Genomic DNA, 15,198 nt, shown 5'->3' on the forward strand with positions numbered 1-15,198 from the left:
GCATGCCATTGGAATTCTAATTTACGTGTTTTGCACATACTCGAAGTACTAGTAAGGTACACGTGCATTGCACGCATCAGATTTGGCAACCAAATTATGAATAAATGCCACACTGTAGCATGTAAGCTTTGAGTCATATATGCCTGATGTAGACATTGGTTTAATTCTTATAGTTCAACCCATTCAAAATCAATTAGTTTTTATAAAAAATCTAGGGCCTCTTTGATTCGTAGGATTTCCAAAACGCGGGAATAGGAAAAACATGGGATTAGAGTGGAATGTCATCTTGAATCCTATAGGATTCCACGAGTGTTTGATTATGCATAGAAAAAACGCAGGATTCTTTCAAACAGGTTTGAGTGGATGGGATGTTTCCTATGAAATCTAGTGCAAATGAATCCTATGGAAAAATTACTATGGTTTACAATCTTTCAATTCAAACAACCAAGATAGGAAAAATTCCTAATGATTAGAATCCTCCAAAATTCCTTTGAGAATCCTTTGAATCAAAGAATCCCTTAATCTATTTTATGATTCATGGAATTGTGTGTTGTAAAGCATAAAGTAAAAAAACAAATAATGGCAATTCAACTAGAAAAAAAGTTTGGGCAGTTATGATACGGAATATTCTAGAACAAAGGAGAAACACTTGTGTTTTGAGGTTTGTGCATTATGCTTAAGTTCAACCATGGAGTCTACTAGATTGTACATGTGGCAAAATCCGGTGGGGGCTAGAAGATGGTGCGAGGGGCCAAGTGGAGGGAGACTATGAAGGAGTGCACAAGTGTGAGATTGATATTTAAAGAGAGGGGGCGAGAACGTGCGCTGTTGCGCGCAGTGGCAGAGCCATGAAAAATAAATGAGCTAGGGGCCAAGCATTGCTAATACTTTACGAGGAGGGCCAATTCATCAACTTAAACCATTTTACCAGCAATTGTCTAATGATCAGATTCATATTAGCCTCGATATATAGTGATGTTAGGGGGAAGGGCCCTTGCTGCCCCCTATCTTTGCCACTGTGCGTGCGCCTCAGAGATGAAGCGGAAGGCATGGATGATGAGAGGGGTATGTTGGATATATAATTAATGTGGGTGTATTAGCTATGTAATCCTATATAGAGAGGTATAGATTGATCGATGTGGACGTGGGAAACAGGGTGAGACCTCACTAGATATATAGATTGATCAGTTTGTGTGGAAAACTGTGAAAGACCTAGCTATATGTAAACACACATAGAGGAACATCCATCGTCGCTCATGCACGTGAGAGATAAAGAATGCCCGATATGATGGTGTGACGCTGTCGGCGTCCTGGGAAAGGGGGTCCCCAGACTTGCCTGCCTGCGGCCCACGGCGTGGCTCCACCAGTGGCCTTGTACGGCCCATCTTCATAGCAAACACTCAAGACCCTCGCGAGGGGCCAAGCCTCGCGAGGCGGACGACACAAGACCTCCTTGGGGGCGGCCTCACTAGGCTGGCCCTTGAGGGGCGGAGAGATCAAGGTGAGGGGAACCTCGCGAGGTCCCTGTGACGCAAGCCATGATGACCAAGGCCAGGCGGGCGTTAGCACGCGCAGCATAGTCGTTTCCTCTTTGGTGCTAAAGGGGCAGGTGCAGATGAGGAGTCCCGAGGGATCATGCATAGGTTTCCATATTGGTGCAACAAGACCAAGACCAGCAGGACGGCAGGATGAAGGTCACCATGGAGTCCAGGACGGCGTCACCACCAGAGCCTTTGGCAGGCAAAGACCACCTTTTGTCAGGATAGCTTGTACTAGTTGTACCCCTTCAAATTGGCCATTGTGGGATCTCTTCCCACCGAATATTTGGGAAGAGGACCAGGGCCTCTATAAATAGGACTAGCCACCACCATAGGAGGGGAACGGATCATCCAGATCATCCTCAACCACACAAGCTCACCGAGCTCAAGAACGCCTCTCCTCAGGAGGTTGTTCTTCCCTTGTACTTGTTCATCCTCAGCCCACAAGGCAATCCACCATACCACACTGGAGTAGGGTATTACACCACATTGGTGGCCCGAACTAGTATAGATCATGTGTCCTTTGTTCTCCGAGTTCGATGTGCTGAGCTTTGAGATTGCAGTGAGGGCGTGAGCTAGGAGGAGGAGAGATCTTCGTGTGCACCCTAGAGTTCGAACCTCGAGGGTTTTGCCGGAACCCGGAATCCGACATTTGGCGTGCCAGGTAGGGGTGCGCTGAAGCTTTCCTTCCGTCGATCCACGCTCTGCCACCTCCGCGCCTTGTCCCCATGGCCGGCGTTGCTCCCTCGACTGGGATAACGGATGACCACGACAGTGCTAGGGGGCGCAGGGCCTTTGCCCCCGCCTTGCGACAGGTACAATGGCCGCCCAAGTTCAAGCCAGAGATGCCGCCGCACTATGACGGTACGGTGGACCCATCAGCCTTCCTGCTGGCATATGAAGAGGTCGTCCTGAAGGCTGGGGGTGATGACAAGGTCATGGCTAACTGGCTTCCCATGGCCCTCAATGGTGCGCCGCGCACCTGGTTGCTCGCCCTCCCAGGATCCTTAGTGGCATCTTGGGAGGAGTTGCACGGCCTCTTCATCGCGTGCTTTTCGGCACCGGCACCCCTCGCCGTCGCGGCCCTCCTCGGCGATTCCCGAGCACCGCCCTCCGACCGTCACACCAAGTCGTTCTTCCACCAGATTGGCGCCACTTCCGTGCGGCAAGGAGCTCCCCCGGGCTGGGTGGCACCCAAGGTCGACCTCTCCATCGACTCAGGGGATCACCCCTTCACCATCGTCGGCTCGGGCGTGCTTCCAAAGCTTTGCACACCCACCATCTGCAGCACAGCTGTCACCAAGACCCTCATCGACGGAGGCACTGGTCTCAACGTGCTCTCTGTGGAGGCTTTAAGCCTTCTTCATGTACCACTCGAACGGCTCCGTCCCAGCAAGCCCTTCTCCGGGGTCAGCGGCAGCTCCACAAGCCCCTTGGGGCAGATCCGCCTTCCTGTGACCTTCGGCACTCGCGACAACTACCACACCGAGTTGATCGACTTCGACATCGCCCGCATTGGCCTCCCCTATAACACCATCCTCGGATACCCGGCCGTGGCTCAGTTTATGGTGGCGACCCACCCGGCCTACAACCTCATGAAGATGCCCGGGAGCAAGGACGTCCTCACTGTAGTTGGAGACACCAAGGAGGCTCTGGCGGTGCTCAAGTGTGCCCTCAAAACCGCCGCGGCGGCGCGACCATCCAACGAGGCCATCCCAGGGGTTACGGGGGTCGTGCCAGCAAAGAAGAAGCAGTTGTTCACTCAAGATCAGGCCGAAACCAAGCAGGTGCCAGTAAAGGAAGATGGGTCCTCAGAAGCGACATTCACCATAGGCGCCAACCTTGACCTGGATCAAGAGGAGGCATTGGTGAGGTTCCTGCGTGCGAACAAGGATGTATTCGCCTGGGAACCCAAGCAGCTGGTAGGGGTCCCAAGAGGGGTGATCGAGCATCACTTAAGGGTGTGTCCCAATGCGCGCCCTGTGAAGCAGAAGGCACGGCGATAGTCCATAGAGAATCAGTCCTTCATCATCCAGGAAACCCGGAAGCTGGAGGCAGTAGGTGTCATTCGCGAGGTTATGTACCCTGAATGGCTGGCGAACCCCTTCGTCGTACTGAAGAAGGGCGGGAAGGAGAGCATGTGTGTCGACTTCACCAACCTCAACAAGACATGTCCCCAAGACCCGTTCCCGCTCCCGCGCATCGACCAGATTGTCGACTCCACCGCTGAGTGCGACCTGCTGTGCTTCCTAGACGCATTTTCAGGCTATCACCAGATCAAGATGGCAGTGCAGGATGTGGAGAAGACGACCTTCCTGACCTCGTGTGGGGTGTACTGCTACAATTGCATGCCATTCGGGCTGCACAACGCAGGCGCGACCTTTCAGCGGCTGATGCACATCACCCTAGGTCAGCAGCACAGGAGGAACTCTGAAGCCTGTGTCGACGACATTGTGGTAAAGTCTCGGGAGGCAAGGACTTTGATTCAAGACCTGGAGGAGACCTTCGCAAGCCTGTGCCAGGTAGACCTGCGGCTCAACCCAGAGAAGTGCGTGTTCAGTGTCCCCTCTGGCAAGCTGCTGGGCTTCCTCGTGTCCCACAGGGGGATCGAGGCTAACTTGGAGAAGGTCAAGGCGATAGAAGACATGAGCCCACCACAAACTCTCAAGGAGATGCAGAAGCTTGCGGGCTGCGTGACCTTGCTTGGGCACTTCATCTCCAAGCTGGGAGAGTGCGCCCTGCCGTTTTTCAAGCTGATGAAGAAGAAGGGCCCATTCGAGTGGACGCCGGAGGCTGACCAAGCGTTTCAAGACCTCAAGATATATCTGACCAGCCCTCCGGTGATGGTGGCGCCTCGCCCGCTCGAAACCCTGGTGCTTTACCTTGCCGCCACTTCCTACTCCGCTAGTGCAGCCCTAGTGGCGGTTCGAGAAGAGCGCCAGGCCAAGGGCCAGCCGCGCTGCCCCGCACCTTCAGTCGGGGTAATGCAGGACCCAGAGGGCGCCGCAAAGGCTGCAGCAACACCAATGAGTGACCAGTCCTAGCAAGGCGGCATTCGCGGGCCTGTAGAGGCCCCAGTGGGCGGCCAGGCTCTTGGGGTCCCGTCCCCTCAGGAGACGCCCCAACCTCTGACAGGCGCAGGCTCCGTCGACGCCCCCGTCCTCGTCGAGCACCCAGTATACTTTGTCAGCACGGTACTGCGCGATGCAAGGGCACGGTAACTGCTACCTCTTGAGCACTGTGTTGGTTTTCCCTTCAAGTGGAAAGGGTGATGCAGCAGAGCAGTGTAAGTATTTCCCTCAGTTTTTGAGAACCAAGGTATCAATCCAGTAGGAGGCCACGCACGAGTCCCTCACACCTACACAAAAAAATAAACTCCTCGCAACCAACGCGATAAAGGGGTTGTCAATCCCTTCACGGTCACCTACGAGAGTGAGATCTGATAGATATGATAAGACAATATTTTTGTTATTTTTATGATAAAGAGAAATAAAGATGCAAGTAAAATAAATGGCAAAGGAAATAACTAAGTATTAGAAGATTAATATGATGGAAAATAGACCCGGGGGCCATAGGTTTCACTAGAGGCTTCTCTCGAGAGCATAAGTATTACGGTGGGTGAACAAATTACTGTTGAACAATTGACAGAATTGAGCATAGTTATGAGAATATCTAGGTATGATCATGTATATAGGCATCACATCCAAGACAAGTAGACGGACTCCTGCCTGCATCTACTACTATTACTCCAGACATCGACCGCTATCCAGCATGCATCTAGAGTATTAAGTTCAAGAGAACAGAGTAACGCTTTAAGCAAGATGACATGATGTAGAGGGATAAACTCATGCAATATGATATAAACCCCATCTTGTTATCCTCGATGGCAACAATACAATACGTGCCTTGCTGCCCTTACTATCACTGGGAAAGGACACCACAAGATTGAACCCAAAGCTAAGCACTTCTCTCATTGCAAGAAAGATCAATCTAGTAGGCCAAACCAAACTGATAATTCGAAGAGACTTGCAAAGATAATCAATCATACATAAAAGAATTCATAGAAGATTCAAATATTGTTCATAGATAAACTTGATCATAAACCCACAATTCATCGATCTCAACAAACACACCGCAAAAGAAGATTACATCGAATAGATCTCCACAAGAGAGGGGGAGAACTTTGTATTGAGATCCAAAAAGAGAGAAGAAGCCATCTAGCTAATAACTATGGACCCGTAGGTCTGAAGTAAACTACTCACACTTCATCGGAGGGGCTATGGTGTTGATGTAGAAGCCCTCCATGATCGATGCCCCCTCCGGCGGAGCTCTGGAAAAGACCCCAAGAAGGGATCTCGTGGATACAGAAAGTTACGGCTGTGGAATTAGGTTTTTGGCTCCGTATCTGGTATTTTGGGGGTACGTAGGTATATATAGGAGGAAGGAGTATGTCGGTGGAGCAACATGGCCCCCGCAAGGGTGGAGGGCGCGCCTGGGGGGTAGGTGTGCCCCCCTACCTCGTGCCTTCCTGGTTGATTGCTTGACATAGGGTCCAAGTCCTCTGGATCAAGTTCGTTTCGAAAATCACGTTCCCGAAGGTTTCATTCTGTTTGGACTCCGTTTGATATTATTTTTCTGCGAAACTCTAAAATAGGCAAAAAAACATCAATTCTGGTCTGGGCCTCCGGTTAATAGGTTAGTCCCAAAAATAATATAAAAGTGTATAATAAAGCCCAATATTGTCCAAAACAGGATATAATATAGCATGGAACAAACAAAAATTATAGATACATTGGAGACGTATCAAGCATCCCCATGCCTCAAAAGCTCCTGCTAGCGCTCTTGGTGGCCTCGCGTAAACTGTGGCACTACTTCCAAGGTCACCCAATCAAGGTCGTCTCAGCCTACCTGCTGGAGAGGGTACTCAGGGGCCCCAATGCTGCTGTAAGAGTCGCCGAATGGAACATCGAGCTGCAAGCATTTCAGCTGGACTTCAGCACAACTAGGGTCACCAAGGGAGCCGTGCTCGCCGACTTCGTGGCAGAATGGACTGATGCCCTGGGGTGTCAAGCAGGCGAGGATCGATCCCTCTTGCCAGGAAGTGAAGCACCAAATGGTTGGGTCATGTATTTCGATGGCGTGTTCGCACGCCAGGGCACGGAAGCTGGAGCAGTGCTCATCTCGCCCACTCAGGACAAGCTCTACTACACCGTACAACTCTGCTTCCAGCAAGGCGAGAAGGTCCCCAACAACATCTAGGAGTACGAAGGCCTCATCGCTGGCCTCAAGGTCGCGGTGGCCCTGGGGGTGAAGCACCTCACCATCAGGGGCGACTCGCAGCTCCTCGTCAACTTCTCCAACAAGGTATATGAGCCGAGGGATGAGCACATGGAGGCATACCTCGTGGAGGTACACAAAATGGAAAAGCATTTCCTGGGTGTAGAGTTGCAGCACGTGCCCCGTGGCACCAACAAGGAGGCCGAGGACATCGCCAAAAGGGTGTCCAAGTGAAAACCCCAAGAGCCTGGCTTCTTTGAGGAGCGGCTCTTCAAGCCATCGGCAGCACCCCCGGTTTCGAGGCCGGCGCCGCCTCGGGAGAGCTCCCCCAACCACCTGCCTTGAGAGCCCCGGCATGCGGCCCGGCCTCGAGAGTGCGCCTACTCCTGGCGCTCGAGCCTCAGGAGAGGTGCTGGACCAAGGAGTTCAAGGAATAGCTGACACAAGGGACACTACTGAAGAAAGAGGAGGACGTGGAGCACGTGGCCCGACAGGCTATGGCGTACTGCATCTAGGACGGTGAGTTATACAGGAAGCGGCCAAATGATATTTCCTTGCAATGCATCTCCAGGGAACAGGGGAACGAGTTGCTGGCTGACATACACGATGGAGACTGCGGGCACCACTCGTCTTCACGAACCCTCGTCGGCAAGGCGTTTCGCAGTGGGTTCTACTGGCCTATGACGCTCAACGACGCAACTGAGCTGGTGAAGTCCTGCGAGGCCTGCCAATTCCACGCCAAGCAGATCCATCAGCAAGCTTACCCTCCAGACCATCCCGCTCTCATGGCCGTTTGTAGGCTGGGGGCTGGATATATTAGGCCCGTTCCCTCGAGCGCCTAGGGGCTACCGCTACATCTACGTCGTCGTCGACAAGTTCACCAAATGGGCAGAGGTAGAAGTTGTCTACACCATCCTGGCCGGATCTGTGGTCAAGTTCATCAAGGGTCTCATGAGCCGGTGCGGGGTCCCTAATTGCATCATCACCGACAACGGCTCGCAGTTCACTAGCAATATCTTCAAGACATATTGTGCTAACCTTGGAATGCAGATCTGCTACGCTTCGGTAGCACACCCCAGGAGCAATAGCCAAGCCGAACGCGCCAACGCGGAGGTCCTGAGAGGCCTCAACACCAGGACCTTCAAGAAGAAGCTCGAGGACTGCGGCAGGGGCTGGCACGACGAGCTCTAGTATATGCTATGGTCCATCCGCACCACCGCCACCAAGCCAACAGGCGAGACCCCATTCTTCCTTATCTACGGAGCAGAAGCGATTCTCCCTCATGAGGTCAAGCATCGCTCTGCGCGGGTCCTGGCGTTTGATGAGACGCAGTAGGACGCCATGCGAGGGATGGAACTTGTGCTGGGGAAGGAACGCCACCGCGAAGCCACGCTTCGAGCGGCAAGATACCAGCAAGCACTGCGGCGGTATCACTGCCGCAGCGTCCGCTCCAGGACGCTCGAAGTGGGCGACCTCATCCTCGGGCGGGTGCTCTCCAAGGAAGGGTTGTATAAGCTCTCGCCCATGTGGGAGGGCCCATTTAGGGTCGCCCACGTCTCCAGGCCTGGCGCTGTGCGCCTGGAGACGCAGGATAGGGTCCCCATCCAGAACGCCTAGAACATCCAGCACCTCCAGAAGTTCTACCCATGAAGCAAGGCCCAACACCTGTGAAGCAAGGCCCCGTGCCTGTGAAGGTCTCCGCCCATGACACTCTCACATACTAATGAGTGGGGATGTACATGCCCCGGAGTCTCAGGAGTGTCGCCCTCGGGCCTCGGGGGCTCGCTCCCACGTCCTAGTGGCAGCACTTAGCTCTGTGCTGGTGAGAAGACTAGACTAGGTGCCGGACACGGCTTTTCATTTGCTTTCCATAATTGGCTTGACCCCTTTTTTAATGGAAGTTCGCATTCTGGTGTTTCTTGTCATCTTGGTTCGATCGCCATTTCCTCTGTTCTTCCCTCGGTTCCTTGTTTTGGACCGTACTCTCCCTCACTTGCCCCGGGAGGGGGCTGGACAGGTGCACTCATGAGCGTTTTTTTCCTGTTCTTCGCGAGGCACCCTCGCTCGAGCTCACAAGCTGGCGCTCCTCCCTTAATCTGTGCCCCTCAGGTACCGCGATGCGGAGCTCTGGGTCATGTTCGGCCGCGTCTACGACCTGGGCTTGGAAGAATAAGTGGCTCTTAAAAAAATTGCAGTTCCTTGACGCCTCCCAAGCCAACGGCACGAAGGTCTCACCAGGTACTGGGAGAGGCGCGTCTCACGAGGCGGAAACTACTTCAGACACGTCAAGCTAATTTATCTCTACACGCCTACATAAAACGCTGATGCTGCAACATGACACATGAACGATAAAACTAACGTAACGACTTGGAAATCACGGTTCTTTGCACGCCCCTACAGGGCCCCATACTTGATTATTTTCAAATGCAGGAAGAAAGGAAGGAACAAAACAAAAGCGGTGCGCGCCTCCGCAGCGGTTCTTGAGGGTAGGCCCTTGGCACCCCCCTAGACTCAACCAGACCCCTCTTCGCGCTTCACTGGGGCACGGCGATGAGACGATCCGCTACCGCCTTCGAAGCGGGTGCGGCGGCGTGGCGGTTGGTCATAGCCGCCGCTACTCGAGCTGTCGCCGAAAGAAGAGCCGTTGTATATCGACGAGCCGCGGCTGGCGCCGAGGACGAGTCCACCTTCATCCTCGCCACGACCGTCGCCAAGGCCGAGCACCTCTCCGCCGTTGTTGTCCTCAGGGCAGCATCCGACGCGGCGACCATCTTCCCCGAATACCCACATGTAGAGGTCACGACGCCATCGTACTTAAAGTGGAGGGTACACCGCCTGCCCAGGCCGCGCGTGGGGGCAAACGTCTGCCAGCCGCGGGCCAGGGCTGCATTGCCTGCGACGGAGACTTCAACCGCGACCCATGAAGCCTTACTGCAGCACCCGTCCGCCTACAGCCAATGACCGCCGAGACCCGTGGCCGGCAGTTCACCGACGAAGAAGCGCGGGAGCTAAAGCCAGGTGTCGGCAGGGTTCTCCAACCACACAATGAACTCCGGCATCACCTCCACCAAGTGGAAGCGCGGCCGAGGAGGCCGCGCAACAATGGAGCGCCTCACTTTGCCGACGAGGCTGCCACGACCTGGGCGACCGCACCGCGTGAGGAGGCGCCGCTGCGGCCGCAAGGGGCCACGGCGGGGGTCGCGGCGTGCTTACGCGGGCGACCATGCCCCCTCTTGGGCGGCGGTGAGCCGGACCCCTCCTAGTGGGCCTTGCCCTTCTCTACAGCCAACAACCTCTTCTCAGGCACCATGGGCGTCGCTGCAAGCAATGAAGAAGGGAGGAGAAGCGAGCGAAGTAGGAAGAGATGGGCGATGGGGGCTCCGCCCCCCTCCTCATTTATAGCAGGAGAAGGCCAACCGGTGACTCCCACGATCATAGGTAATGATGGTTTTCTCTACACGCAGCAGGGACTCGTCAAATCGGGTAGTTGCCGAGGCAGCGTGGGGAAACGGAGACGCCCACGTCCCATCAATTGCCACGCGTCAACAGAGGCCGCAGGCTATTGGGGCCCGCGGTGCTCTGTACTTGCCCCTTTGGCTTTGCCTCAAAGCCAAGTCCGAGTGCGCCTTGGGCTCGGGGGCTACTATCGGTGCCCTGGGAACGGGGGTCCCCAGACTTGCCTGCCTATAGCCCACGACGTGGCTCCACCAGCGGCCCTGTACGGCCCATCTTCATAGAGAACACTCAAGACCCTCGCGAGGTTCCAAGTCTCGCTAGGTGGACGACACAAGACCTCCTCGGGGGTGGACTCACTAGGCTGGCTCACGAGGGGCGGATAGATCAAGGCGAGGGGCACCTCGTGAGGTCCCTGTGATGCAAGCCATGACGACCAAGGCCAGGCGGGCGCCAGCACGCGCAACATAGTCGTTTCCTCTTTGGTGCTAAAGGGCCAGGCGCAAGCGAGGAGTCCCGAGGGATCAGGAAAAGGTTTCCATATCGGTGCAACAAGACCAAGACCAGCAGGACGGCAGGACGGAGGTCGCCATGGAGCCCAAGACGGCATCACCACCAGAGCCTTTGGCAGGCAAAGACCACCTTTTGTCAGCATAGCTTGTACTAGTTGTCCCCCTTCAAATTGGCCGTTGTGGGATCCCTTCCCGCTGAATATTTGGGAAGAGGACCAGGGCCTCTATAAATAGGACTAGCCACCACCATAGGAGGGGGACGGATCATTCAGATCATCCTCAACCACACAAGCTCACCGAGCTCAAGAACGCCTCTCCTCAGAAGGCTGTTCTTCCCTTGTACTTGTTCACCCTCAGCCCACAAGGCAATCCACCACACCACACTGGAGTAGGGTATTACACCACATAAGTGGCCCGAACCAGTATAAACCCTGTGTCCTTTGTTCTGCCAGTTTGATGTGTTGAGCTTTGAGATTGCGGCGAGGACGTGAGCTAGGGGGGGAGATATCTTCGTGCGCACCCCAGAGTTCGACCCTCGAGGGTTTTGCCGGAACCCGGAATCCGATAGATGCCCCAAGACCGGTGCTTCAGATGCCTTCCATGTATTCCGAGATTCATCGTGTGATTTATTTGGTTGGCTGCATTCATTGCATCATGTGCATTGCATCATGTCATCATACAAACCCCTTTTTTAAAACTCAACTAAATAAATTGCATGGATCCTTGATCCATTTAAATTGAGGGAATTCACACGATGACTTCTCTTTATAACATATCATCCCAATATTAGGGAACTATTATAAAATAATCCATTCTTTAGGAATAAACCACAATACACCTGCAGTTTAGGTTCCATGCCTTTTCCTTCTCAACTCCTGGCCTCCAACCTTGCTATAAATTCTTTTGTCACCTTCCCAAGCTCCACCAAATGTTCGTCATTTTGGACACTTCTAACTCCTACATCCACTTCTACCTCATTTGGTATAAATTCAATCATATTGAATTTAGACATTTTCTCAAATTGTTGGAACTGTCTTTGTTGGCTTGGTTTTGCTCCAATAAGTCCCACAAAAATGTTACATATTTTTGCCAAGCCCTTTTGCTATTTATTTTCTGCCCTTTTCTTATTATTATTTTCTGTTTGGAGGAAGAGAGAAGAAGCCCAGCAGCCGCATGCCACTAGGCCAGGCCTCTGCTCATCTCCCTCTCCACTCGGCTGACCTCTAAGGTGCATCCGCAGCCCAGCCGGTGCCCCGTCTTAACCCTAGGCCTGACCCCCTCCTCTCAATCTCTACCTCTCCCTCGTCTCCACCTCGCGCCGCCAGAACCCAGTACCCGATCCCGATCCCCATCACCTCCTCCTGCCTCTCGACCCTCCACAGCCTCCCTCACCCCTCGACCCCCTCCGGTGCGCCGCCTTCTTCCCCAACACTGAGCACGCACAGCACCCGATGCTGCGCGCAAGCCTCCAGCTCCGTCACTGCTCTGCCCCAGCTGCGCTGCAGCATCGTCCTCCGACGACGGCGAGCACGGGCTGCCCCCGTCGCCCCATACCTACTCTGCCTCCCGCCATGGCTGGATCCGTTGGTTGCCTCTGCTTCCCTCGACACCCGCGCCACCGCTTCTCCGCCTCGCCATGGGTGCTCGCACCGCCGTCTACCTCCGAATGCCTCCTCACGCACGAGCGTAGCTCTGCCCGAGGATGGGCCTTCCCTTCCTCGAGCCTTCCGTGCGCCTCCACCCCCTTTGCCGGAGCAGCAGCAGCAGCCGGCAACCACCGGCGTCGGCTATCGGTGTCAAAACCGGCGGATCTCGGGTAGGGGGTCCCGAACTGTGCCTCTAAGGTCGATGGTAACAGGAGACAGGGGACACGATGTTTACCCAGGTTCGGGCCCTCTCTACGGAGGTAATACCCTACGTCCTGCTTGATTGATCTGGATGAATATGAGTATTACAAGAGTTGATCTACCATGAGATCGTAATGACTAAACCCTGAAATTCTAGTCTGGCTATGATTATGAGGATTCGGTCCATCTACGGACCTAGCCCTCCGGTTTATATAGACACATGAGGGGTCTAGGGTTACACAAGGTCGGTTATAGAGAAAGGAATATACATAGTTGGCCGCCAAGCTTGCTTTCCACGCCAAGGAAAGTCCCATCTGGACACGGGTGCAGTCTATGGTCTTCGTATCTTCACAGCCCATCAGTCCGGCCCATGGCTAACAGGCCGGCCGCCCGAGGACCCCTTAGTCCAGGACTCCCTCAGTAGCCCATTAACCAGTCTTCAATGACAAGGTGTTCGACACATAGATTATCTTCGGCATTGCACGGCGGGTTCCTCCACCAATGACTTCCGAGTAGTGTGTTCGGCCTTCCATTTAATGGTGTACCCCTTGGCTTCTGCGCATCAACAACTTTAGTTTCCACATGTCGAGCGAATGCGAGAGGTCGGGTATTTTTTGCATATACCACCCCGACCGTACCACAAAGGTGCCTATTTAATGAGAATAGATCTCAGAACCATTCCACACCCCGCCAAAAATCCTCAGAGCTTGCTAAGAAAAAAACCACCCCAACATGGCTAGCGCTCCCAGCTCTTCCTCTCATCCCCACGGCTCCAAAAAGGGTGATTGGGAGATATGTTCCGTATCCCACAGTCAGCTGGCAAAGCTGCAAACACAGGGCTTTCTTCCCCCCGCGGACTTGGTCCCCGTACGAGCAGGGATGACGTCCTTCAAGGGCGGGGCTCAAACGGAGAACTCCCCCCATCCGTCCAAGGGAGAACGAGTATGCTTCGTCCCCTTTTTGTTAAGAGGTGTCGGATTTCCGATCCATCCCTTCCTCTGAGGTCTGCTGGAGTATTACGGCCTCCAACTGCACAGTCTCACTCCGGCCTCTATCCTTCATATTGCGGGTTACGTCGCTCTATGCGAGCTATTCCTGGGCTGCGAGACCCATTTCGATTTATGGAGAATATAGTTCTACCTCGTCCCTCGTAATCAAGGTGGGTCAATTTTTGAAGTGGGAGGAGCCGAAGTGTGGCGCATTGCTGGGACCAGATACCTGTCCGGCACGCCGGAGAAAGCTTCCGAAGAGTGGCCTTCCGAATGGTTCTACATCGACGACATCGCTCTACCCAACCCCGTCCGTATGGGCCTCCCTGAGTTTTCAAGTGCTCTACCGAAGAAACGCCATAGCTGGCGTCCTCGGAGCCTCGAGGAAGAGGATAGTGCAGAGATCAGCCTGCTGTTGGGCAAGATTAAGACGCTTGCCCAGTCTGGATTGTCAATAGTCGAGGTAATGGCGATCTCTATAGCGCGGGGGTCTTGGTACTCCAATATAGAGGGCTGCCCATGTGGCATTATAACGGGGACGACTATGCCTCACGCTATGGTCGAAAGAGCCCGAAGACCCCCGCCGCCCTGGCCAAAATACTGGCCGAGTTGTATAAAGGGGAGAAGGAGGAGTTCACCCGTCTCCAATATCGAGACGGATTTTCCATGTATAATCCTCCCAGCTGGGTAAGCTTCAGGTCCACTATTTTACTCATGTCCCTGAATCATTCTTGACAGGCAGTATCTTATCCGCTTATAACATGAATGGCAAAAGGTTGTCGAGGGGATCCATGACCCTGCTCCTCAGCCGGAGATTCGTAACCGGGATCTTAACCCCGGATATGAAGAGGATCCGGACATATTTGTGGAGCTCGAGGATGGAATATTCTATCAGATGAGCTATGACGGTACGGATGTACCCATCATCGCCGATTACCCCGGTCTCTTCCTGCTTCACATGTAAGTAATCCAAAGATACCTTGTCCAAGAGAGTTTTCTCATTCCTCCTCACCCACCGCATTGTCGTGTACTCAAAAGGGGAGGCGTTCGGTGCGCCATGCTGCCCCGGGGGCATCTCCGAAGAGAGCGTCCCCCACACCCGACAAGCCTTCGAAGAGGAAGGCAAACGAAGATACGGTCGAGCCTTCATCAAAGAGGTATGAATTTGCAAATATGCACCTTGGCAGTCACATCCAACTATGACCTTTCCGTTCACCCTGTATCAGGCAAAAGGTGTGCCGGACTATATCTGGGGGTCCGGCCGGTCATACTTCCCACAGCCAGGATCCAGATCCTGCCATTAAGACGGGGGCTGATGCAGGGGTGATGCTGGACTGTCCTCCAGTCGAGGATTCGGATGATGTATCCGTCACCAACTCGGAAGTGGAGAGCGCCATGAATCATCGGTGCCGCAGGGCCGTTTTCCAAGACCTTGGTTTTTCAGAAGAGGCATTTAATGCCTTCAGCTCGGCTGATGCATATATCCGAGTTGCTCGAGATGGGCTTAACAGAGCCACAAAGCAGCATTTAAAAGATGTGCAGGTAAGTTTACTTTGTCTGACTATGATAACCATATGCCAGT

At 53.8% G+C, this 15,198-nt stretch overlaps 1 protein-coding gene across 1 annotated transcript; it reads left to right on the forward strand.

Annotated features, from left to right (window-relative positions):
- The first annotated feature begins 6,353 nt into the window (after positions 1–6,353).
- On the forward strand, positions 6,354–7,049 carry LOC147970808 (uncharacterized). Its single transcript, XM_087523642.1, has 2 exons — positions 6,354–6,749; positions 6,798–7,049. Exons 1-2 carry the CDS (start codon positions 6,354–6,356, stop codon positions 7,047–7,049), a joined length of 648 nt encoding a protein of 215 aa, XP_087379768.1.
- Positions 7,050–15,198: the final 8,149 nt, after the last annotated feature.

Source organism: Triticum urartu, chromosome 5A, assembly GCF_056163025.1.
Source record: "Triticum urartu cultivar PI428250 chromosome 5A, HENAU_Tu73, whole genome shotgun sequence".
NCBI classification, from domain to species: domain Eukaryota; kingdom Viridiplantae; phylum Streptophyta; class Magnoliopsida; order Poales; family Poaceae; genus Triticum; species Triticum urartu.

Excerpts from the sequence above, each read along its gene's own strand:
- LOC147970808 (XM_087523642.1), top strand. The coding sequence starts at position 6,354 with ATGCCTCAAAAGCTCCTGCTAGCGCTCTTGGTGGCCTCGCGTAAACTG. Across the intron at positions 6,750-6,797 it reads AGGACAAGCTCTACTACACC|GAGTACGAAGGCCTCATCGC; the intron begins GTACAACTCTGC and ends AACAACATCTAG.